The 24,093-nt window shown below is 37.5% G+C and overlaps 2 protein-coding genes across 3 annotated transcripts in view; both read left to right on the top strand.

Moving 5' to 3' along the window:
- The window catches only part of LOC149839697 (uncharacterized), a 120,004-nt gene extending 110,414 nt beyond the window's left edge, over window positions 1–9,590 (top strand). The window contains exons 12-18 of one of the 2 annotated variants that reach the window (XM_090002753.1): window positions 1,244–1,351; window positions 6,118–6,248; window positions 6,405–6,471; window positions 6,593–6,660; window positions 7,274–7,370; window positions 8,708–8,778; window positions 8,931–9,590. In XM_090002753.1, the coding sequence (XP_089858879.1) occupies window positions 1,244–1,351; window positions 6,118–6,248; window positions 6,405–6,471; window positions 6,593–6,660; window positions 7,274–7,370; window positions 8,708–8,778; window positions 8,931–9,315 (927 nt within the window). In that variant the 3' untranslated portion in view covers window positions 9,316–9,590. The remainder of the gene's footprint in view (window positions 1–1,243; window positions 1,352–6,117; window positions 6,249–6,404; window positions 6,472–6,592; window positions 6,661–7,273; window positions 7,371–8,707; window positions 8,779–8,930) is intronic. The other variant, XM_090002754.1, reaches the window with a different exon arrangement.
- Window positions 9,591–13,139: 3,549 nt separating this feature from the next.
- On the top strand, window positions 13,140–14,288 carry LOC149839698 (putative membrane-associated kinase regulator 4). Its single transcript, XM_090004202.1, has one exon. The coding sequence runs from the start codon at window positions 13,173–13,175 to the stop codon at window positions 14,235–14,237; it is 1,065 nt and encodes a 354-aa protein (XP_089860328.1). The 5' UTR covers window positions 13,140–13,172; the 3' UTR covers window positions 14,238–14,288.
- The last annotated feature ends 9,805 nt before the right edge of the window (window positions 14,289–24,093 follow it).

The raw sequence follows: 24,093 nt of genomic DNA on the forward strand, positions 1-24,093 counted from the left end.
TCTGGTCTGACGTGACCAGATTGGGTTTAGAGAAAAGGAATAAGAAAACGATGGGGAAGAATCTGGTCTGACGTGACCAGATTTGGTTTTGAGAAAAGAAATAGGAAAACAATGAGATCTGGGTCAGCGTGACCAGATTCAGATTAGAATGGGAAAGAAGAAGAAAAGAATATGAATCACGACCTGATGTTGTTCGCCTCGGCCTGCTCTGGTACCATCTGAAAGCTGCAGTGTCCCTCGGCCTGCACGACCCATTACACAAAGAAAAGAGAGAAGGGAAAAAGATTGGAGATGAATTGGAGGTTGTGCCCTAGCTGGGATGTCCCTCTTGTATATATATCATCTTGAGATTACATGTAGAAAATACAATAATACCCTTTGGTATGAACCATATTACAACAAAATACATAAATGGGAAATGCCAAAAATACCCCTTAATCGTGATTCTAACACCTAGTTGACAGTCACTATTTACATGAAAATAACAAGACCAAAACTCCCCTAGAGAGCATTACCTATTATATATATATATATATATATATATATATATATATATATAAACATGTGAATTCTGCACCACCCCAAATGCATATTCATTACATGGAATTCGTTACATTTGTTGAATGGTGTGTGCCCATCCTTATCCCCACATACACATGCACACACCCACATGTGGGAACACATGGATAGATACATGGCTTGGTGTGGTCCTGCCTTTGTGTCTGCAGCAACAGTCATGCATGCAATTACACAGATCATGGCAGTCCATGTGCAATGTCATGATCCAATGGGTGTTGGAGCTAAAGTTCAGCCTGGTCTTGTAATATATCCATGGATCATGAAGTGCTATTGAATTCCTTTGATATAATACTTGATGATCTGTCAAGCCTCCTTGGCCTAAGGGATCCTGAAGTGGGGAGCACCCCCTGTTAGGTCCACTGGCATATGAAAGTCCTCATAATGGGGGTCTCTATAAAGTCAAATGCATCTGTTCATGGTTTTTAATGAGAAAACAAAACCTCAAAGAGGAATATCTTTTCTATACTCTCTCTCTCTCTCAATTGCAACTAACACTGGAGACCTTTCTAGGTATGGAGCAGGGACTGACTTAGATTTGGTTCCATCACTTGTACTCATGTCCCCTTCTCTAGAGTGTCTTATCATGTTTGGCTGACATTTGATCTCATATAATTGTTATGCAACATCAGCAACTAATTAACCCGTTATGATTATTCAAGTGTAGGTGAATATCTCTTTGACAGCTGCTCTTGCACAACTGCGCAATGCTTGGGAGACGAAAGAACAATTTTATGAAGCAAACGATCAAATTGTTGCACACTTGAAAACAAAGGTTCCATACAAGATCTTTTATGCAGTTACTTGTTAATATGTACACAGATATGTAGCATGGGTACTTCTGGAAGGGTGTCAGCCCATGTTGATTTGTGTCAATACCGGCAGTGGTACTTCACGGGTATGTCAACCACTTTTGGACCCAACTTGATGCAGCCAGACCTATACCTATTATGTGGGATTAGTTTTAATCCCTTTTTTAAGTTGCATAAAGTATTTCTTTTCATCCATTATATACATGCATGCATGCATACATACTACATACACACATTCATAGGTACATGCATCTATACATGTACATATGTATTTATGAATGCATGCATGTATAGTTGTACCCCTGTACCCATACTTTTTTAGCAATCTTATCCCATACTCCTACCTATCTGACATAGGTACATTGTGACAAAAGTTTAAAACGGCAAATTCTTGGCAGTGAATTTCTTGGGAGATTTTCAACTTTTTGAATATTTCTTGATTTTTTTGGCAAAATTCTCGGGAAAAATATTAAAAAATCAAATAAATTCTCAAAAAATCTAAACAATTTAAAATTTTGAATAAAATAAACTAATTTAATTTTACATGAAAAAAATTATAAAATTATTTTCAATCCCACTAACCATATCTAAGAAGCATCAAACATCAAATAAGTATCAAGCATGTGCATCAAATGTACTTCCATTGAAATAAGTATCAAGCATCAACTAAATCATTATACATTAAGTATCAAAAACAAAAAGAAAATGATCATAAGTTCATGAGAAAACAAACATCATAACGATTCAAGTTTATACAAAAAGATTATTCACTTTCTATTAACTAAGAAATCAAAAGTGGAATCCAAGTGTCTTCATCAATTACTTGGCTATCAATGCTTTCATCCTCCTCTTCCTCATCTTCTGTTTCATCTTCTTCAATTGAGCCATATGTAAATACATCAATGTCGTCATATACAATAGGTCGAAAATCTTTTGCTTCTTTTCCAATTGAAGTCTTCTGCATGTGCATGTTTATACGCACATAAACAAAATCAGTAAGAGTTAGTTCAAGATGGTTTCTCTTTTTGGTATGTACCACTTCAAATGCATTCTAATTTCTTTCATATGCAGATGCACTGCATGGTGGACTAAGTATTTTAGTTGCTATATTTTGCAAAATAGAGACATTTGCTCCACTCATTTCCCACCATATCTCTAATGAAAACAAAAGCAAATAATGAAAAATTGATAATATATTCTAAAACAAAAAAAATTACAAAATGCAAATCAAAATTAAAACTGACATAGATGTGCAGTACGGAGAAGAGATATTGTAATCTCATTAAAGAACTTTGGATCTTTTGAATGATAATAAGTCAATTCTGATGCAAGCTCATCCTTTTTATCTTTCTTATCAATAATCTTTTTCATCATTTTCTTCAATCCTTTCATGATTTCACTGTTCATCTTCACAAGACCAATATAAAAAGTTGTGGATTTAAATACTCAACAACAACATATAAGTCACTTCTCAAGTTGACCTCCCGTCTACCATCAATGATGTCTCATATTTATAGATACTTATCTACTTGGCATTTATAAAAACTTTTTATTTCTTCTTTAACATGATTTATGCCTTCATACAAGTAACTTATAGTAGAACCATCCCCATCTACCATCCTCAAAAATTTTGTAAGTGGTTCTATTGTTGCTACTATTTCTCTTCCATTTTCTCAAAACTCCTCTCCTTATATAATATCAGGAACATCTTTTCCTTCTTTCTTAACTTTTTCTAAATTTCTCTATTAATAAGAAGGAACCAAAAGCCTCAACTTATCTTGTATTTTCAATATAAATTGCAAACATAAAAAATTAGTTGCAAAACGAGTAGCCCCAAGCCTTTGTATCTCTCTATTATTTGTATAATTTCTTATAAGTTGCAAAATTGATTGAGATTTGTACATGAAGCTTGTAATCCTTTTTCCATCTAATAATGTATGAGAAAAATTAGACAATCCATCACAATCTTCAAGCATTAAATCAATATAGTGTGCAATACAAGATGATGTAAAAATATGAGGGTATCTTACCTCAATTGCAACCTTTGCTTTCAAGTAATTTAATCCATTATCTGTTACAAATTGAACTATTTTGTCTGATCCAATTTCTTCAATATTAGCTGATATATTCACCAGTTTTTGGCCCTTTAGCATATTTAGATTTAAAAAATATTGTGCCTTAAGGGCATGAGGCCAAAATATTTATATGTGAACGATTTTTCTTATCTGCCCACATATCTGACATTAAAGCGCATCCTGATATTGACTGAATTTTTTACCTCATCAATAAATGTTACAACTTTTTTTTTTAGGTTTTGAAGTCATTTTGTTTTAATTGTTTTACTACTTGAAGAGATATAACTAAGTCCACAATTTGCAATGGCATTAACCATCTTCTTAAATGCATCATTTTAACTAACCTAAAAGGCAAATTGTTCATGACAATATATTTCGCTGAATACATATCTGCATGTTCTTTCTCTTTCTTTGTAAAAGCATTTATGGTGTTTTGTTGATCCATACCTACAGTTGGAGAAGTAGAAGAAATTCTTAAAGTAGAATCTAAACTGCTTTCACTAGGAGAAAAATATCTTGTGAGTTTTGATTTTTTCCTTGATAGCTTGGACTATAATTCATGAATTGAAGCTAATGCTAAATGTTTCACATCTGACGTTACGCGCCCACATGCAACATCTTTATTTGGTATGCCCGCAAGATGATACTTAAATTGTGTTATTCCCCCATTAAATTCTACATTACAATAGTTGCAACTTAATCGACCATCTGATTGTAGCTTAACATGGTTCCATAATGCATCTTTAGGTCTCCCCATCTTTTTTCTTACATAGAATGGTAAAAATAAAATAAATGATATGAATAAATATAAAACTAATTATAGGCTAAATTTAGGAGGGGCACCCAAACGGCTTAAAAATAAGTGCCTAATGATGAATTCAATAATATTAAATTAAAATAACAATGCTGCAGAAATTCTCAATATTAAAACAACCCCTTGCTCTTACCATTTCTTATAAAGGATTTACCATATTTCAGAGGCAGGAATGCCATAAAATCATAAAATATATAGTTTTTAACTGGGGCCTTTTTACCCGCAACTAAGGAAAACGAGTGGCTGGGAGCCGACCCCCAGATTTCTTTTTCACAAACTCGAAGAAATCTCAGCCGTTGGTCTTTCCTTCTTGTCATTATAAATTGCACACCCTCCACCCTTCATCCCACAACACACAATCTGTGCTCCCCTGATCACTCCTCCCTTTCTTTACTACCCCCTGCTTCTAAGTTGGTTCTTGTTCTCAATCAATCTTGTGACAAACAATGGCTGGTGAATCAATCTTCTGCTCGTAATGTGGTTTCTTCTCCACTAGAGATCAACAGTTTGGGGCCTCTGGATCAAAAGGTGGCCATGGCAAAATGCTGTGGACATGGTAAATTTTTTTTCTTACCTTAAGGAGATGAATCTTGATTATCATTACGAGGGAGCCATATATTATTATTGATCTTTCATCAATTGAGGGTCTTATATCCATAAAAACGGGCAACCGACATTAACAATTTTGATGCTTTGTTTTCTTCCTTTCCTTTTGGTTTTGAAGATGTTCAGCCTACTTATGAATGTCATTGCATCATTCCCACTATACCATTTTCCACATTTGCTTGTTTTGCAGAAGCTACTAGTTTTTTCTGTTAGTTTTAGGGGAGATTTCTAAACAAGAAAAGGGCAAAGAGATGCCTAAACATTTTTTTATGGCTTTATAAGCCATTTTACATTTTTTCTAAGGATTTCATTTTACTGAACGTTTGATGGCTTTAGTTTTTGAATGTGAAGAGGGAGTCATTGCAGGAGCAAGGGCAGCTGTGGTTGCCACCGTTGCTAGTGCTATCCCTACTGTAAGCAACCATTCAAACGAGTCACACATCAAAACATTTAACAGAATGCGTCAAAATAGAACATCAAACAAAACATTTTGCATGCTCTAATTACCGGAAAATTTGCTAAATGCATCGCCAAAAACTTGAAATCATTGATGCCGGTGATCGAAATCCCTCGATCTGTAAAACCCTCTTTTGCAGGACTCTGCGGCAAACAAAAAAAAACATTCGATGAGTCCCCTTTTGCATGAGCGAAACCCCTCTCCCTCAATCTCTCACTCACCATCGTTGAGTCACCGGTCGTCGGAACCGGTGACTAAGTGAATCAGTGGAGAGAGAGAGAGAGAGAGAGAGAGAGAGAGAGAGAGAGAGAGAGAGAGAGAGAGAGAGAGAGAGAGACTGGTTTTCAGCTATCCGCTCACAATCGCCGGTTGCAGTCGCCCCTCGCTGAGAAGCTCAGAGACTCGGTAGGGTTTCAAACTTTCAATACATTACCCTAGTCACCGTTTTTTGCGTTTTGAAAGAACCATGGAAAGCAAAAAAAAGAAACAATAAAAGTGATACAAAAATGTTGGCGATATATCACGAAATTTAATAAATCATGATATTTTTGCGAGAAATTGTCAAAAAAAAAAATCTCACGAGAATTTGTAAATCTCGCGAGATTTAGCCGTTTAGAACTTTTGCAGTTTTTCTTGCATTTTTTTCTCGAGATTTTCGTAAATATCGCGATATTTATCACCATGCATAGCTATACAGATTTCCATTAGGTAATATCTCCTTATTCATGGGAAAAAAGAAAAGATCATTTTTTTCATTGCTTGGCCTAATTTTGTCAGGAAGATGAATTTTCAAGATCTGTAGCTGCATGTAAGACGGAAGCAAATGTTGTCCAAACATGGATCAATTTCCTGAAAGATACCTGGCTTCTCCAGTCATCATATACTTCACAGAAAGAGAAATCAACGAAGTCGGTGACCAAACCGAACTTTCCTCATCCTATAGCATCATCAACTAATTTACATATTGTGATTGTTTTTTTGTGATTTTTTCTTTTTGTTTTATCAGTCAGTTTTCTCCTTATCTTTTTATTAACTTAAAGCTTTTCTTCTTTACATGGTTGAAGTGATGAATTGGAGAAATCTATGAAACACTTTCTCAGGTTGGTCACCAAGTACCTATATGAGTACAAGGTATTCAAATAAATTTTTATTCCAGTTTTATGATGTTAATTTAGTATTCTCAAGTATATCATACTGGTTTGTTTATTAATAGTTGTTAAATTGTTAATTATTTCAATGACGTACTGTACAGGAAGAGCTGAAGCGTGAAATCCATGGTATACGGGGATGTATTGACGACTTGAACAAATTCAGCAATAGGTTGTCACCTAAATTTAGTAAATCTCATACTGATTTGAATTTGGTGTGAAGGGTAGACTTTGATAAATTGATGTGGGACCTGAACCAATTTAGTAGCTTACTGGCAAGGATCATCCATTGATGCTCTAATATTCTTATCCCTGTGGATTGTTCCTAAAGGAACATAGTTAAAATCAGTCATGCATGTATCCACTGCCATATATTCGTGACAATTTAGCAGGAACCAAGTCTGAGGTTGGTGTTTTCTGGTAAGGATTATCTCAAGAAGGTTTGGACAAACCGACTTAAAAGTCCCAAGTTATTATTCAGGCATACTTGTACTAAGTTTGTCCTGGCCACTATCTTATTTCATTCTTCACAGTCATTACTCATTAGTATCGTTGTGAGCCTCATCTTCATCATTGTCATCAACACTATTGTGATTACTATTGTTGTTTTTATTATTGTGTTGAAGATGGGTGATTAGCTGCCTGATTGGGTTGGTAATATATGAATTTGAATGGAATTAGACTCCTTGTGGCCCTGTTTCTTAGTCTTTGCTATGTCTATATTGTAGCTGGGATGTTTTTTTTTATTGGTTTGTTTGACTCATTTTTCTTTTGGTTTCCTTTAGCAGGCTTGCCGGAACATCAAATAGTGATGCTGGAAGTCTAGAGATATCAGAACAGAGGAAAAAACTGGAAGCTGACTATTTGGATTTTGAGGCAAAGGTGACATCCTTTATGCATTCTTGGTTCTTCTACCATATTAGTGGTGAATATTTTTCATATTCGTTATTTATGAATTTGTTTAAATCTGTAATGTGCTTTTAAACATTGATACTTGAATTGCTTATTTATCATAAGGACCTTATGTAATTACAAAAGGTTACTAGAATACCTTTTGTTTATTACTGTAAATAAACTAATAACTGCACTTTATTCTTCCTCGGCCCTTATTGCACATGCCCTTTCAGTGATCATTTCCTATTCTGTAACTTCAGTCTTCATTGCTGCTAGGGCTGCACAACGAACCAAGCTAGCTCGAGCTCGGCTCGTTTAAACCTGACTCAGACTCATCCGAGTAAGTAAACGAACCGAGCTTGATCAGGCATTCAAGCTTGATTAAGCTCGTCTAATTGTCATATGACGACTAATTTTAGGATATGTATTATTTTTGTTGGCTTAAAATCATAAAACCTGCATTTAGCTAAGTGGGTAACTGTGTATACCGTGTATACGTGAGGTCTTGGATTCAAATCCGGCTCGAGCCGAGCCGAGCTGAGCCAGGCTCAAGCTCGAACTCGAGCAGAGTTTGTACACAACTTTTCAAGCTAGGCTCAATTCGAGCTGAGCTTTTTAAGCCTGAGCTCGGCTCGTGAGCACCCCTGATTTCTGCTATGATCTTTTGATCATGTACTTCTTGCTACAATAAGTTTGGTTTTGTTTATGTACTAAACATCTCTGCAGCATGCACAAATCTTGTGCTGCGTCAAAGAAAATCTGTTATCCCCATGCCTAGACATTCTATGCATATAATTTCAAGAAAGGTACTGTTTCTGTTGTGTTACTTGGGGAGCTGATTTGATTTCCTTGACTTCACTGGCAATTGATTGTTTGTCATGAAGCACATCCTGCATTCGATGCTACTATCCTTCCAGGAAAGCTAAATATTATATTCTTGAACAATCTCAAGAATCAGCATGCTGTCAATAGCTGGTGAACTTCAAAATTATTGTTGATATTTATGATTGAAAGATTTCAATAATGAACTGTGATGATGTCCTGTGACTGTTTAGAACTGGTACTGTTGGTAGAATCAAGAAGTGATTCAGATAATACGTATTGTTATTCCATGGAACAGCTTCTATGGTTCTGTATGATATTCGATACCTAAAAGTATTTATTTAGGCTTCTGTTAGTTTCTTCAGTAATGAGCCATCAAACTGAACCTTATTGTGACACTGCTCCACTTGGCATAAATTTGAGCAAGGGCTCTGGAGCCCATTTATTGATGTTATTTTTCTTGCAATTGGCTTTGATTTGATATAAATCTTGTGTCGTATCAGATCTTAACTACTTTCAGTGTAGTGGACAACATGAAAGAACACTTCTATTCTCGACATGGAAACCCTCTCAGGTGATCTTTACATTGAATTTTCAAAGTCCCAGCATGGTATTCTGTCATAATTTTACATGTGCACATCTTTCTATCTATTCATCTATGTATGGTCATCTATGGTGTGCCTCATGCTGTCTTGTTAAGGTAGACATATTTTATTTCTGAATTAGGCAAGATGATTCTGAAGTTAGAGAAGCTTTTGATGCGCTTGAACAAATAAGACAGGAGTTTGAGTCCTTCCAGAGGCCTACTTTAGAATCTGATAGAGCCTCCCCAAAGAAGGGAGTAATATCATCTGCTGGAGAATCAGAGAGTCTGTCTCACGCCAACCAACAACAAATTGAGGTTCCACATGCTCAAAAGGAAGATGCCCCCGTGTCTGGAACTGTGACATCTGACCATGATCAAACCGTAGATTCTGAAGCAGAACTAACCAAGTTGGAGTCAGAATTTGGAAAGATTGGTAGAGACTATTCAACTGAGGAAATAGGAGGTTGGGAGTTTGATGAACTTGAGCAGGAACTCGAATCTGGTGAGGCTTCTGTGGGTAAATAAACACAGCTTGATTCATGCACGCAAGGGTCTCTCAACTCTTATACTAAGGAGTAGTGTATCCTTATCTTTCATAATGTAGCCATTCTTGGGACTAAGTTCCAGGAAAGCCCTGTTTAGAATTTTTATGTAAGGTAGGAGTGAAAAAATCATAAAAACTGATTTGTTTGCATCTATTGTAATGATTGTACAAATAATTCTGCCCCATCCATTCTTTATGAGGCTGTAAGTACTTGTGTATATGTATAACTTTGCCTGTATATCTGTCTGTTCAAAAAGTTTTTGTGCTTTCTTCTTCTGCAATTGGTTTTATCTGGATTATTATTGGAATTGTCAACCGCCTTTTATATTCAGCCCTTCACACAGTGTAGCCATGCTAATTGTAGATCCACTTAGAAATACTGATAACCGATTTGAACTTCACAAGCAACAATTTGCAATCTTTTCTTTGTCAAAGTTCTATTTAATTGGTTAAACTATTTGAAAAGATATTTTGATAAATTATGATAATATAGTTCTTTTTTTATGTATCTGATATGGATTAATGACAGAAATGATGATTATACTCGTTAAGATAATGTAATTAGTGCTCAGTGAAAAAGGTATGAATTTATTATGCACATCATTCCCGCTTGCTTGTTTTGGTCTGACAGTCATGATACCATGCATAGAAAACAGTACTTCCATTTATTCAGATAAAGTTTTACTAATGCGCAGCAGCTTTGGAGTAAAAGTTTCACTGATGCACCAACATCTTGCTTAGTACATGGATCTTTCCAGGGAGTTCTCAATGTCAGTGCTTTCTCCCAGGTGGGATGGCCACTTAAGTTGCTGAGAAAAGGTCCCCACTTGCTTGGCTTTCAAATAAAGGAGGGGAGATGACGGTCTTTTTGATTGAGAGAAGCACCATCATTTCTGCATTGCTCCCCTGTTTCCATTTAATACAAAGCAGGTGCAAGTGGGGTGTTTAACTCACTGCCATTAGTATCCAGAGATATTTAAAATAAAAGCAGATGAAAGTGACCTTCAGCTTCTCAATGGGGAATTCAATCTTTATTAACATCTTTCTTCTCTTGAATTGCCTACATGGATGAAGAAGTCCATCCGACTTGTCACTGCTGTTATTTACCGCTACCAGAGGAACAAAATGCGTTTAGTTTCTGGGGCCATGCTCTTCAAGGCCCTCAAGATGTGACATCCATCAACTCATTAGTTCATCTTATTTATGGTCACCTGTAATACAGTTTGACTGAAAAGACCTCAAATAAGACAATCTGCAATATGGGCTTTTAACTTCCCAAAACGACGAACTCAAACAAACTCAGATTTCCCTTATGCAATCATTTCATGGGTTTGTCCCAATGTTGTCAGTATCGTCTTGGGCCCTGAATCGATTTCCAAACGATTCATGTGAATGGGTGACACCGATTCCGAGCTGAATCTATCTGTATCGCCCAACTTTTAATCTGAGAATGACATGTGTCAAAAAAATATTAAATAAGTATTTTAAATTATTTTTTTGAAAATTAGTTGATTCGGGCCTGTTCCGTATTCATTTTAGTGTCTGATACGTATCTGGCGATTCAGCCTGATACTGACAACAATGGTTTGTCCCATCGGTGATTATGCCACTCGCGAAAACCATTTCCTCCTTGTCTGGGGAAATATTAAAAGTTATAATGGGCCTTTTGAGTATATAGTAGAAATCAGAGGAAAGTATAAAGAAAGCATCAAGGCAGAGATCCCGTTATTCTGGGTTATGCTGTTTACTTTCTTCTGAGAACAACCTTTTTGGGTTCTGCATGGATTCCTGCATTGTTACCCACAAGGATATGTCGGATGCTTTTTCTGTTTACGTAAAACCAGGATCATGCACGGTGAATGGACATTGCAATTTCTCAATATAACTGCAAAAAATAAACTAGGGACTAGCAGATGTCAAATAGCCATTCCCTACAGGCTTGGACAGATTCCACCTTTCAGGGGCCGACGTCGGCCGATATGAGGGCGACCGATCCCAACACGCTATCAGAAGTGTTATGTCGCATTTCAGGGACAAAATGCATCTGCAGGTACATTTTTTTCCCCCAAAGTTGGATAGTAGGGGTTCTGACTTTTGCATCCCGGACAAAATCATTCAGGTGGGACGCAAATGTGCCCTCAAGGTACAGTCGCTACTTCCATGCAAGTTGGTGCCTGAATTTCGGTGGACTCACATGGCTATCAACTTCAAATGTGTTGGTGGGGTGATACACTAGCCGTATTCTGAGTCCAGAGTCGGGTCGGATTTTGAAAGCTTTGGTTCATGTTAATGGCCACATCTGACCCAAAGTACAACAAAATGCTGAACCTCCGTGAAAGACATGATTTTAGATCTGTTTCTTATTTCGTAATGGAAAATTAGAATATGGGAGAATTTTTTGAATCGTAAAGGACATTCAGGGGCTAACAAAGGCACCCCACTCGCTGTGGTCAAAGATTGACAATGATGGTCTATATGGGAATGAGTTGTAGCACAAACAACCATGTTTTGAGCTTTGGAAAATTTTCTTTTCATAATAAAATTTGACTTGCATAAAAGAAATAGATACGCATGGCACAATGCATCTTTTTTTTTTTTTTAAATTTTCTTCAACAAAGGAAAAACTATCAAATCATTTAGCGCCTGGTGGTGATGGATGGCTCTTTTATTTTGGTTGGGTACCCAACTTAAATAATAAAAAAAACTTTCGTTAAAAGAAAATATTCTAAATACTCCATTCTCCCAAGTGAAGTCTCAAAACTTGCAAAAGTAGAGTTATGGTTAATCTTATGATATTTATAATCATTTTATTTATTGGATAGTGGTTTTTTCCCTTTTTAGGCAAATTGAATAAGATTTCTTTTAGCCATTCCAAGAAGGGCCCCTCTTATAAGCAGTGGTTTCCTTCCTAGTTTGATCTTGTAACAATACTAGGGTGTATCCGTAGCTTTCAGAGGTGTGTCTCGTAAGGCAGCATGGTCATGGGACCCCACCCGGGGTTTTCCGTCCTCCGGCGAGGGTTTCTCATCATAAAAAAAAAAACATTACTGGGTGTTCTTTAATATTAATTTGTTTCTTTCCTCACATTTGATGATACTCCTATAGCTGTATTGATTGTCTAGCCCTGTGGGAAGCGTGCAGGTGTAAATGTCCCACTGCTTCGTGACAAAGAAATGTGACGAGCATTTCTTGAGTCCTCTACTCTTCTGTTAGTCTTATATCAGCTACTGCACCCTTCAGTTGTGAACTTCAGAGATCCTGCCAAGCTTCATCTAATCAAAATTTCCTCCTCTGCTTTCTTATTCGTCTGCATTGTGATTTGCTTTTCTGCGTTCTCTCTCTCTCTCTCTCTCTCTCTCTCTCTCTCGCACAAAACGTGAACTAAAGTCAGGCTGAAGAATCCAGAAATCATGAGTTACCAATACTACACACTTGCATTCATAAAAAATAGATGAGGGACATGTGACACATGAATAAGGTGGGCCATCATTATTTCACTAGAATATTTTTTTCCCATAACTTTTCAGACACGTATTTGGAATTACTCTTCACAATCCCCCACAAATTTTTTATTTCTTGGAAATCATGAGTTACCAATGCTACCCACTTGTATATTAAGTATTCCCGAAAAATAGATGTAAGGATATGGAACACATGAATAAGGTGGGACATCATCACATTTTTCATTTTTTTTATAAACTTTTCAGACACCCATTTGGAATTACTCTCTTCACCACAATTTCTTGGTTTCTTGGCATCATCTCTTCTTTAAAGGATGCCTCTCCCATCTTCTTCCCTCACACCTACCAGAAATAAACACAGTGTCCACCTACACCCAATGCATCCCTCCAGCAGGGTGTCACATTCAAAGCCCCTGATCCCTTGTGACCTGAACACTTCCTCCACTGATGAAGATTACATAGACATGGATGTCAACTCCACCACCTTCCTCTGTTATTCCATCCGCTCCTCCCCAGAATTTGAATTCAACATGTCTCTCCAAGAGAAGGACTCACTTACCTCACCTGCTGATGAGCTCTTTTACAAGGGAAACCTACTCCCCCTCCATCTCCCACCAAGGATCCAAATGGTCCAAAAAATCCTGCATGCCTGCAATGAGGACAAGACCTCCCCACTCTCTTCTCAGGAGGCCACCCCATTTGAGTCATGCAATGTGACCCCTTCTGAATCTTGCCAAGTCAGTGGGGAGTTGAACCCAGATGAGTATTTTTATGAATGCTCCATGAACCCTGTTGGCAGCCTCAATGGAACTGATGACAATTCTTCTTCTGCTGCTGCTGGCAAGAAGGCATGGTCTAAGAGACTGAAGCTGGTCAAACAGTTATCTTTGGGCTCAAAACTGAAAGCTTCAAGGGCCTACTTTAGATCTCTCTTTGGCAAGTCTGGGTGTTCTGATGGCTCATGCACCACTGCAGTGAAAAACAATGCAAAGTCTAGGAAGGAAGAACTCTTGCATACTGAGAATTCTGTAGAAAAGTTGAAGGATTGCTTGAAGAACAGGTATACCAAGGTGGGTAAGAAAAACCCATTTGGGCATATATACAGGGAGAGCAGCAAGGCTTCAGTAATTGAAGATACTGGGCACAGAAAGTCTTTTTCAGGTGCCATTAAGGCATTGTCAAGCTCTGGAACTAAGTCATTATCGTCGTCTTCCTCAAGTCCGGATTCAAACGGGTTTAATGGTTTGCATTTGCTGAAGAGGAGCAGCAGTGTCAATTCTGATGTTGAGAGTTCAATACAGGGAGCCATTGCTTACTGTAAACAATCCCAGTTGTTGTGTCCAAGGAAGAGTACTAGTGAAGTTGGGTTCTTTAGTTTGACTGCTGCTTCAAGAGTGGCAGCGTGTGAAACTCAGGAGAGGCCTGGATTGTGCAGGGGATGAAAATTTCCTGTAAAAACTGAATTATTCCAGTACAAAGCATTTTTTTTAAAAGAGATTCTGAGCCTTATTTCCTTCTCTTTCAGCTCTTTTTTATTAGAGTAATTTACTGAGATTTAAAGGAATTTATTCATGCGGCAACCTGCCCTGGTTGCCCACGTGATTAGGTCGGCTCTTTTTTTCATGAGGAACACCCTCAAGATCAGAAACCTAGTCTGGCTAAGCCTGCCGTATAGTCTAAACCTGTGGTACACACCTTGCACCCAAGGAATCACGGCACGAGCAAAGAGCATAAACTATGGACCAATGGTTGCAGCAGTGGGTGCAAGTCACCTTGTGTTGGGACGTTCGAATCCCAATGGAATGGTTGTATAACTGGTAGGGGTTTGCCTAATCCCGGTTTTCTCTGTAGAAAAAAAAGGAGCATAAGTTATGTCACATAGGGGCAAATGTATGTGAGAATGAAACCTTGACCATCCCGTGTCACAGGGACACTCAAACTTACCCTTGTGTCTGTCTGCTTCTATATTGCTCTTTATGGAAAATACATAAAAATGATGTATCCTGTGTCCTTTTTGCCATGTCCTTGTGACATAGCAGCCAAGGCTCCATCCCCTGGGTTTGGTCGGGGCAGTTCTTGCTCAAGACCATTTCATCACAGGATGACATTGGTGGCTTGCCTGATGGGTTGTTCTTTGTGGGATAGGACACTTAAGATTTTTTTTTTTGAACTTGCAATGCCCCCAACACAAGGTGACGTGCACTAGCCACTCCAACCAGACAGGGAAGCCCCCTGTTGGTCCCGTTGGTGCACTCACCCAAGATTTACTATCTAGTAGTGAGGGCGATTAGGTGACCCCATTCTTAAGCAGGTTCATCACTAAAAGAAAATGAAAAGAAAAAAATGAGTACAATCATGGGTATTTTTTTTTCATAGAATGGATGAAAGTTGTCTTTTTCATTCTTGATTTCCAAAAGCCAAGTTGGTAGGGAAGAAAAGGAGATGCCATGGAGGAATCTCTTGAGTTAATAAAAGTTGGTAAATATATCAACGAAAAATGATCAGGACTAATTTGACACGATTTCTTAAAAATCCTATAATTTTTGTTATTCTCTCGATGTCCAAAATTGCAAATGTTGGGTGTTAAAAAGTTTTTTTTACCTTTTGTACATGCAGATTTCGTAAATATATCTGAATTTTCTCTCAAATATGTGATTGTTTTTTACAGAATAGTTTTTGTTCTTATATCTGTATCTCTCTAATCCAACATCGAAAACTTGCATGTTTAGAGTCATTGAAAAGCTGAGACGCAGGCCTGTAATTTTTTTGTTTTGAGTCAGAACTAAAAAACCTTCTAAGGTTTTTGTTTATTAGTTCTTAAAACAAGAGATGAACACGTATGATTGTGTTTTTTTTGTCTATTCTATGCTATGTTTTGGTCAACTACATCAAAAATAATAAAAAAAAACAGTAAAAAAAGAGATAGATCGAGACGTTAGCTTTCCAATGCCACCAAAATTACCTTGATCTAATGAGCGGTTGAAGAGAAACATCATCTGAAAGATCGACTTTTTAAATGTATCACACCATATCACTAAAATGTAGATTTGTATAACTTTTTTCCATGGATGAGAAGGTCCGCATATATTTTATGAGTGGATGATGAGGCTTGCATTTATTTTATTTGAGAATAAGGAGACCTGCATATATTTTTTGAGTAGATGAGGAGGTTCGTATATATTTTATAAGAGAACGAGGAGATCCACGTATATTTTATGGTGGATAAGAGGTCAACATATATTTTATGCTAGAATGAGGAGATTCATATATATTTTGTGTGGATGATCAAGTTCGCATATATTTTATGTGAGAATGAAGATATTCACATATATTTTATGCATGAACGAGGAGATCCTCATATATTTTATGTGAGGATGAGGAGGTCCGCAAACAAAATTGTGTGAATCTACTTTTTAGTTAAAGAATATGATACATTAAAAAAATATATCTTTCAGATGATGCTTCTCTCAAATCGCTCATCAAATCAAGGCAATCTTGGTGGCATTGGCAAGCTACCATATTAATCTGTATGTACTTTTTTATTGTTTTTTTGAATTTGCAGTGAAGGTGGCCGAAAAAATCATGTAAATCCTTAATTTTTTGGGTAAAAAATCAATAGTAAAATATGTTACAGAGAAAATTTGCGTATCTCAGGAGGTCCGCATACGCAAAGGGTAAAAATAACTTTTTAACACTCAAAATTTTGAAAAAACACTAGTAATCCAATAGCCTGTTTCATCACCATGCCTATTTTGTAGGTTTTCATTTTCACACACACACACACATATATATATATATATATAAGATGAGTGTATCATCAAACATCCATGTCACCCTTATGCTAAATCAAACCAACACGGGCCACTGATTGCTCACAGCTTGATTAGCAGCACACTTTTTTTTTACATTTTTAGACATTTAGCGTGGACCAGCTGCGATAAATGTCAAGAAAAAAAAAACTGGATCCTATATATACGGGGATTGTGCTGCCCCCTTTTTCTTTAGGTCATTATTAGGACACTCCAAAATCATAGTTTTATATGTTTTATGCTAGTTCTGGACCATTAGATTTGCTTATCAATGCTTAATTATTAAGAAGGAAGCTTTATTTCAAATTGATACAATGTAAAAATGTGAAAATTTTAACATCATATTTTAATACAATATCAACCATTTATTTTTTTACCTCTTTAAAATATACATCCGATCATAACGATGTTTAGTCAAAAACATATTTTTCATTAAATAAACAATAATAAAAACATCTAACGGTTGAAATCTATCATAAAACACCTAAAACTATGATTTTTGAAGGGTCCTATTGATGACAGAACAAAAAAGGGGGCAACATAATCCCTATTATTTGCCTGTGTATGTATATATTTACTACTATAAACTGAATTTGTAATCTGGTTGGGATCTCACAATGCAAGTCATTTCAACTCAATCTAATCGTATAGATGTCTTCAACATGGTCCATTTAGCTGGAATCAACCTCGAGACATTTTTTAATGAAAAAAACATGTTTTTTGAGTTGAAAAACTTTGATTAGTTTCCGCAATTAATTTTAGCATCACCGGAAGACCCGGTACACTTATCAGATGATGGCAATCCCAATGCTAATGCCCATTAACTGATCAAACTTGTAGATCACATCCATGTGGCCAGTTTTACTAAAAATGATAAAAAAAGGGTTTTACTTATAAACTGATTGGAGCACACACACACACATATATATATATCTGCTGAGAATTGTATGAAAAAAAAAAACAAAAAAAATCAGAAATAATTGAACTTTGGGAGTATTTGAAACATCAAAACTTCAAAAACCAGAGAAACATGTTATACTGAAATCTGCCAAGAAAACTTTTAGAGACCAACCAAATAAAAAGATTATACAACCATTTGCTAAGACCAAGCGTACGCAAGAGGCTGTGACATAAGCTTAGGTAGTACTAATAGGCCGAAAAAGTGGCATGATAAACTACTGGTACTTAACAACCTCATCAAACTTTAAGCACACAAAAAAAATGAGAAGCCCATCATCTGTTCCGCACTTCAAATTTAATGTATTCATCACGCAATCTAACTGTACAATTCAAAACGACAAAATATTAGTTAAAGAATTGAAAAGTTGGTGAAATGCTCTTATAATCATCTAGGATGATCTAACTTAACCGTTTAACATTTTGCGCTTATAAAAAAAAAATATCATTTTGTCTGCTATGACACATACCATTCTGGCTGCATGTCCCTGTTTACATGATTGGACACACTATAACACTAATTCGAACACGGATTTGTACGGATATTTTAATTTATTTTTAGTACTTTTTCAATAATAAAAATTTTAATATTAAAATATCAAAAAAAGTTTCTTATTGATAAGAAATTAAACGATGTCTTACGTTCCAATTTTGAAAAAAAAAATGGAACTTGGGATCCAAATCCGGATTGCATGTCCTTGTATCCTCGTATCTTTGTGACATAGCTTGTTTGTGAGTCATCAAGACGCTTTTCATATACATTAGTCATATAATAAACTACTTTTTGAGCAGCATGGCTCCTTTTATAAAATAATGCCCTGAGGATTTCATGGAGAATTTAGCTGTTCCACAAAAATCTTTAGGTAGGGAACTGCAGAAAAAACAAATCTTAAACAAAGTAGGGATGTCACTCAAAGACCTGACAAGATTAAAGACAAAAAATAAGATGAAAGAATCCCCACTACTTATGTTTAGCACTAGAGTGCTGAGGAACAGTGAGATGTGTTCATTTGATGATTTTATTTGTTCTTTTCTCCAATGTTGTCAGTATCTGTATCGGCCCTGAATTGTTTGGCCATCGATTCAGTACTGGAAGCTTATTATAATCGCTTGTTAATGTTTCTTATAGTCATTTATTAATGTTTCTTAAAACCATAGATACTGGACTTGCTACATGGGAAAGCTCGCTTTCCTAAAAGCACACCTTCACTACAAGAGAAACCGTTTTTGTTGGAGCACAAATAGCACCGGCAAAAACCTTTGTTGGTGCAAGAGTGCGTCAGGAAAGACATCCTCGTTAATGTATTTCTTTGCACAACTTTACTCCACCACGAAAAAGTTATTTTTGTTGGCGCAGTTAGATCTTTTAGTGGCGCAGTTCTCTGCCAACAAAACATCTTTGCAGGCGCACAAATAGCGCCAGGAAAGATCTTCAGTAAAGATAAACTTTTACTGGCATAGTTTAAAATTAAGTCAGTAAAAAGGTTTATTTTTTTTAATTATATATTTTCTGTCGGATACAAAACTACCAGTTGTCTTAGATATAATTTAGAGAAGTTTGTTCATGTTGAATCAACATGCAACAGATCAATCAAAACACAAAGAAAAACAAAACAATCTATTCATTACCTCTCACATAGCAACAAGAACAACAATAATGTGGACAATTATGATGATGATGATGATGGCTATCACGGCTTACTTTCTTCAATAAGCCAGTGCAACATGACAGTCCTTCCTTAGACCTACAAGCCTACTTATCGCTTTGTCACAGGCATAAAATGCTTCGCAAACCTGCGACGCGCCAAGTTGGCCAGCCTGACAGCCAAAGGCCGTGTACTAACACGTTTTCATGTGCTGAATCATTTTCATTGACCCTGCGCACCACCCCATGCTCAGTTTCCTAGCGGAAGCTGATCAAACACATTTTCAAATGTGCATTCTATGTAGTTCAAGCTGCTTAGTGCATAGCCATCTCATACCAGCTATTACTTCCGAAAGAGGCACAAACTTTGCCTTAGCCTTATGTGTCATGAAGCGTATTGCGGCTTTATGAGCACAACATAGCAAAACCTCGCCACTGAAGGAACAAGACCTTGCGGTCTCCAGTGCAAAGACTAGTTGATGATTGAACATCATAGCGAAGAGTGTCACCCAGACTCATTCGTCGGTGCTTAGGCATTCACTCGCCTAGCCCCGAGTCACCATACTCGGTTGGAATCACCTAAGGTGATTACTGGGAGAATTATCCCTAACCCACACACACCCTCGTGCGTCCAGCCGCTACGCATGAGAAACATCTTGCAAGCCGAGAGGTCCTCAACCAAATCTCCAAAAGCAACATCCTCTGATCCGCTGTCACTGCTTAACTGAACAATGCTTCACGTCTGTGCCGCCACACAACGATGCACTAACGATGATACTAATGCCTATCGCATGCCATGCTACCACTACATGTCACTGATCACGCAAACACATACCACGTGTTCTTACACTCGATGCATTTTTCACTCAGTAGAGCTCCGCACTGCATATGCCCCATTCTGAAAGATCATCCCAGGACATTCTCTCCCACCCAAAACCATTATCGTCCTCGACAATACTGTTGCAGGTAAGAACACAGTCTTCACTGATATGTCAATTTTCCTTTGTACTTATTTTTTGTTTACTCTTTTTCTTCAGCCTACTCAACTTATTCTGGTTTACATCCACCGTCACCGCAACCTTTAACACGCCAAATCTCATGCCTTTAACAAATCTTCGATCACTTAGACAACCATTTTCTGTTTATCAACATCGAGCATTCTCTTCTCGTGAGACTCTAGTGCAGTCTCAAACACAAACATCTCATCCTCGCCTGTACGACAAACTTGTCATCTTGATGCTCATAGCTGGGGTGCCTTCCAACCCCAGCAAGGGCAAGTTCAAGCCCTTCGTGGTCCTCACAGAGAAAGACAACCATCAATGCATGCCGCAGGGATATCTACTCCCTTAAGCACCAACTTGCAGTTTTTCACTTATCCAAACTAGTCCTTAAGTGGAGGATGCCTGCTTACGTATCACCCAAATGCGGTCCTTCAAAGTGTCTTCCTAGATGCTCATCCTCAAAAGGGCACTTTGCCCCAATGTCGCACTCCCCTCCTGAAGTCAGCACGCTGTACTCTCTCTCAAAGTCAGCAAAATGTTCCCACAGGAATCAACGAGCTACAAACAACAACTTTTTCTATACGCGCAATCCATTGAAGATCTGTCAACTCAAGAGACCAAAACAATGAGCCTTCTGCTCAACGTGGGCACTCCGCTAACACATAATTTTGAGAAAGTATCTAAAAGTTTAATTGAGTCTCTCATACCTAAAGGTACAAATCCATCCAATCAAATCCAACGTGCATTCTCTGCATGCATAAGACAAACGTCATGCTCCACCTATGAGCCTAACACACAACTGGTAAAAATCTTTGTCTTATCTACATTCCCTTAGCTAACTGAACAACAACCTTATACTTTTGCTTATCATCGACAAAATATTGCATACCATCTTGCCAACATCTTGCTTTTGTCCTCGACCAACTACACTTCAACTGCGTAAAATTACGTAACCAAGATAAACCATCATTGTCCTCTTCAGTTTCACACACAATGAAAAACAAGGTCTCCGTGAATCTTTCTGCTCTGATACCAATTTGTCATGAGCTTACTTTCTTCAATAATCCAATGCAATGCGACGGTCCTTCCTCACCCCCGCAAGCCTACTTATCGCTCTGTCATGGGCATAGAATGCTTTACAAACCTGTGATGTGTTAAGTTGCCCAAGCTGGTCAGCCTACGTTTCCATATGCTAAATCATTTTCATTGACCCTGCGTACCACCTCATGCGCAACTGCCTAACAGAAGATGATCAAGCACATTTCTAAATGCGCATTCCATGTAGTCCATGTCACTTAGTGCATAGTCGTCTCATACTAGCTATCACTTCCGAAAGAAGCACAAACTTTGGCTTAACGTAGCGTGCCATAGAGTGTATTGTGGCTCCATGTGCACAACACAACAAAACCTCACCACTGAAGGAACAAGACCTTGTGGTCCCCAGTCCAAAGATCAATTGATGATTGAACACCATAGCGAAGAGCACCACCCAGACTCATTCGTCGGTGCCTAGGCATTCACTCGCCTAGCCCCAAGTCACCATACTCGGTTGGAATCACCTAAGGTGATTTCTGAAGGAATTAGCCCTAACCCACGCACACTCTTGTGCATCCAACCGCTATGCATAAGAAACATCTTGCAAGCTGAGAGGTCCTCAACCAAATCTCTAAAGACAACATCCTCTAATCCGCTGGCACTGCTTAACTGAACAATGCTCCACGTCTGTGCCGCCACACAACGATGCACTAACAATGATACTGATGCATATCGCATGCCATGCTACCACCGCACATCACCGATCAAGCGAACGCATACTGCGTGTTCTTACACTTAATTCATTTTTCACTCAGTAGAACTCCGCACTGCACATGCCTCATTCCAAAAGACCGGCCCGGGACAATGGCAATGTCAATGATTATATTAGTAAGTAGTAACATTAAAAGTAATGATAATAACTAGTAAATTTAAAAATTAATAAACAATTAAAATCATGAAAGGAAAAAAAATAAGGAGTACTTTCATGTATTTCTTATCAAAGAATTCAAGAAGCAAAACACATCCTTTATGTAATTACTCGAACAACAAGAAGAAATATTGGGAAAAGATTTTTTGTTTTAGGTTTAAAAGGTGCATCACAATCTGGAAAATGACCCAAGTTCAGTTGACTCTCAAAGAAGCCCAAAACAACATCATTGTCCCATAAAGCAAGCATTGAATGTGCCTATGGTTATAACATAATGAGACAAGCATATGACTATATGTAATTGGATTTCATGCAAATTCAAGTAGTCTTGTTACTATTTTTGGAAAATGAAAATCTCCATGGAAATCATATCGGTAGGGCTTGGCCCAAGCATTCAAGTTTTCATTGATTTAATGGCAAATCAAGAAAATAGCAACATAGTGATAATAAATTCAAATGCCAAGGGTACATTATGTCATTCATAAAAGATGGTAGCACTTCAAGGTGCATAGGTCAATATCCTTTTTAACAATGAATCTTGTTATCATAAAATTCAAAGAAACCAAATATCATTTTATATATCTAGTCAAATGCAAATTTAACTAGAAGTAAATTTTCATGCAACTTAAAAATAGAACCTTGAAGCCCACAAAATTTTCCAAGCAGAAAAGTCACTTTCTGAGGAACCGTAAAGCATTTGCACCATACTCCTTGATACTATCAATTGGATCTATGACATTTCCCAAAGTTTTGGACATTTTACGACCATGAGACATCCATATAGATAATAGAAAATTGCACGTCTATCCCCAAAAAAAGAAAAAAATAGTAAGGCCTAGATTAATAAAAATTAAAAGTGTATGATTTAAATGAAATAAAAGGTAACACCTGTGTATTGGTAGAATATATACACAGTAATAGTTTAGAACAATAGTAAGAAGCAACACTGACAAGTGACAAATAATTTATATATTTATCAAAATATTCAACAAAAAAGTTTATTGTTTGCAAATATGTAGATTTTATTTTTCCAAGTGACTAAATTGCATTACCTGGCATATTAAATGGCATAGATGAAGTTCAAGAATACTGAAGTCATACCATCCAAAGCATACACTGGTTCAGGGTAACCCAGTGTCCCTACTATCTTAATGTTGGTTTGATTCTGGCTTCCAACAATGACTACAAGACCAAAGTTTGAGAGCTGCATACAACCACAGATCCATAAGACATCAGGGCGTGGAGATGAAAGGAAGGAACACCTAAACTATCACCAGAGAGATTTAAATGCCAGCCTAACAATGCAACATAACCTTCGCATTGTAGTTGGAATCCAAAAGAATGTTAAAAGGTGTAAAACCCACCTGAAGAATTTGTCGAATAGGGAAGGTAAAAAAAAAAAGGCCCCGATGAATGAGGAAGACGGTCCCCCAACCGTCTCCCTCACTTGTCGTTGGAAAGGGGTGAGGATAAACCTCACCCACTATGACCAGCAGGCGGAGGGTGAGGGTTATCCTCACCCACCGTGAGAGCTCTCACAGTGTGACCTCCTGGCCCCTTGATATACAGAGAGCGAGAGCCTGAAAAAAACAAAGAGAAAGAGAAAGATGTAGAAAGTGTGAGAGAGAGATAGCATATCTTTAAAGCATCGGGAAGGAGGAAGGTTGGCAGCCATGGCTGCCGACGTATTTAAAAAACAAAAATCTGGCAGCCATGGATATCGACATTATTGGAGAGAGAGAGAGAGAGAGAGAGAGAGAGAGAGAGAGAGAGAGAGAGAGAGAGAGAGCAACCTCTACAACAGAGGGAAGAGAGAGGTCGGGAAAGGGCTATGTCCCTTCCACCTTATACCCAACCCGAGTCAGGGGAACCGACTTGGTCTTGGGGTAAACCAGACTGAGTCGGGTCTGTCGAACCTCGGGT

This window comes from Nuphar pumila, chromosome 4, assembly GCF_984573655.1.
Source record: "Nuphar pumila chromosome 4, dmNupPumi1.hap1.1, whole genome shotgun sequence".
Lineage (NCBI taxonomy): Eukaryota > Viridiplantae > Streptophyta > Magnoliopsida > Nymphaeales > Nymphaeaceae > Nuphar > Nuphar pumila.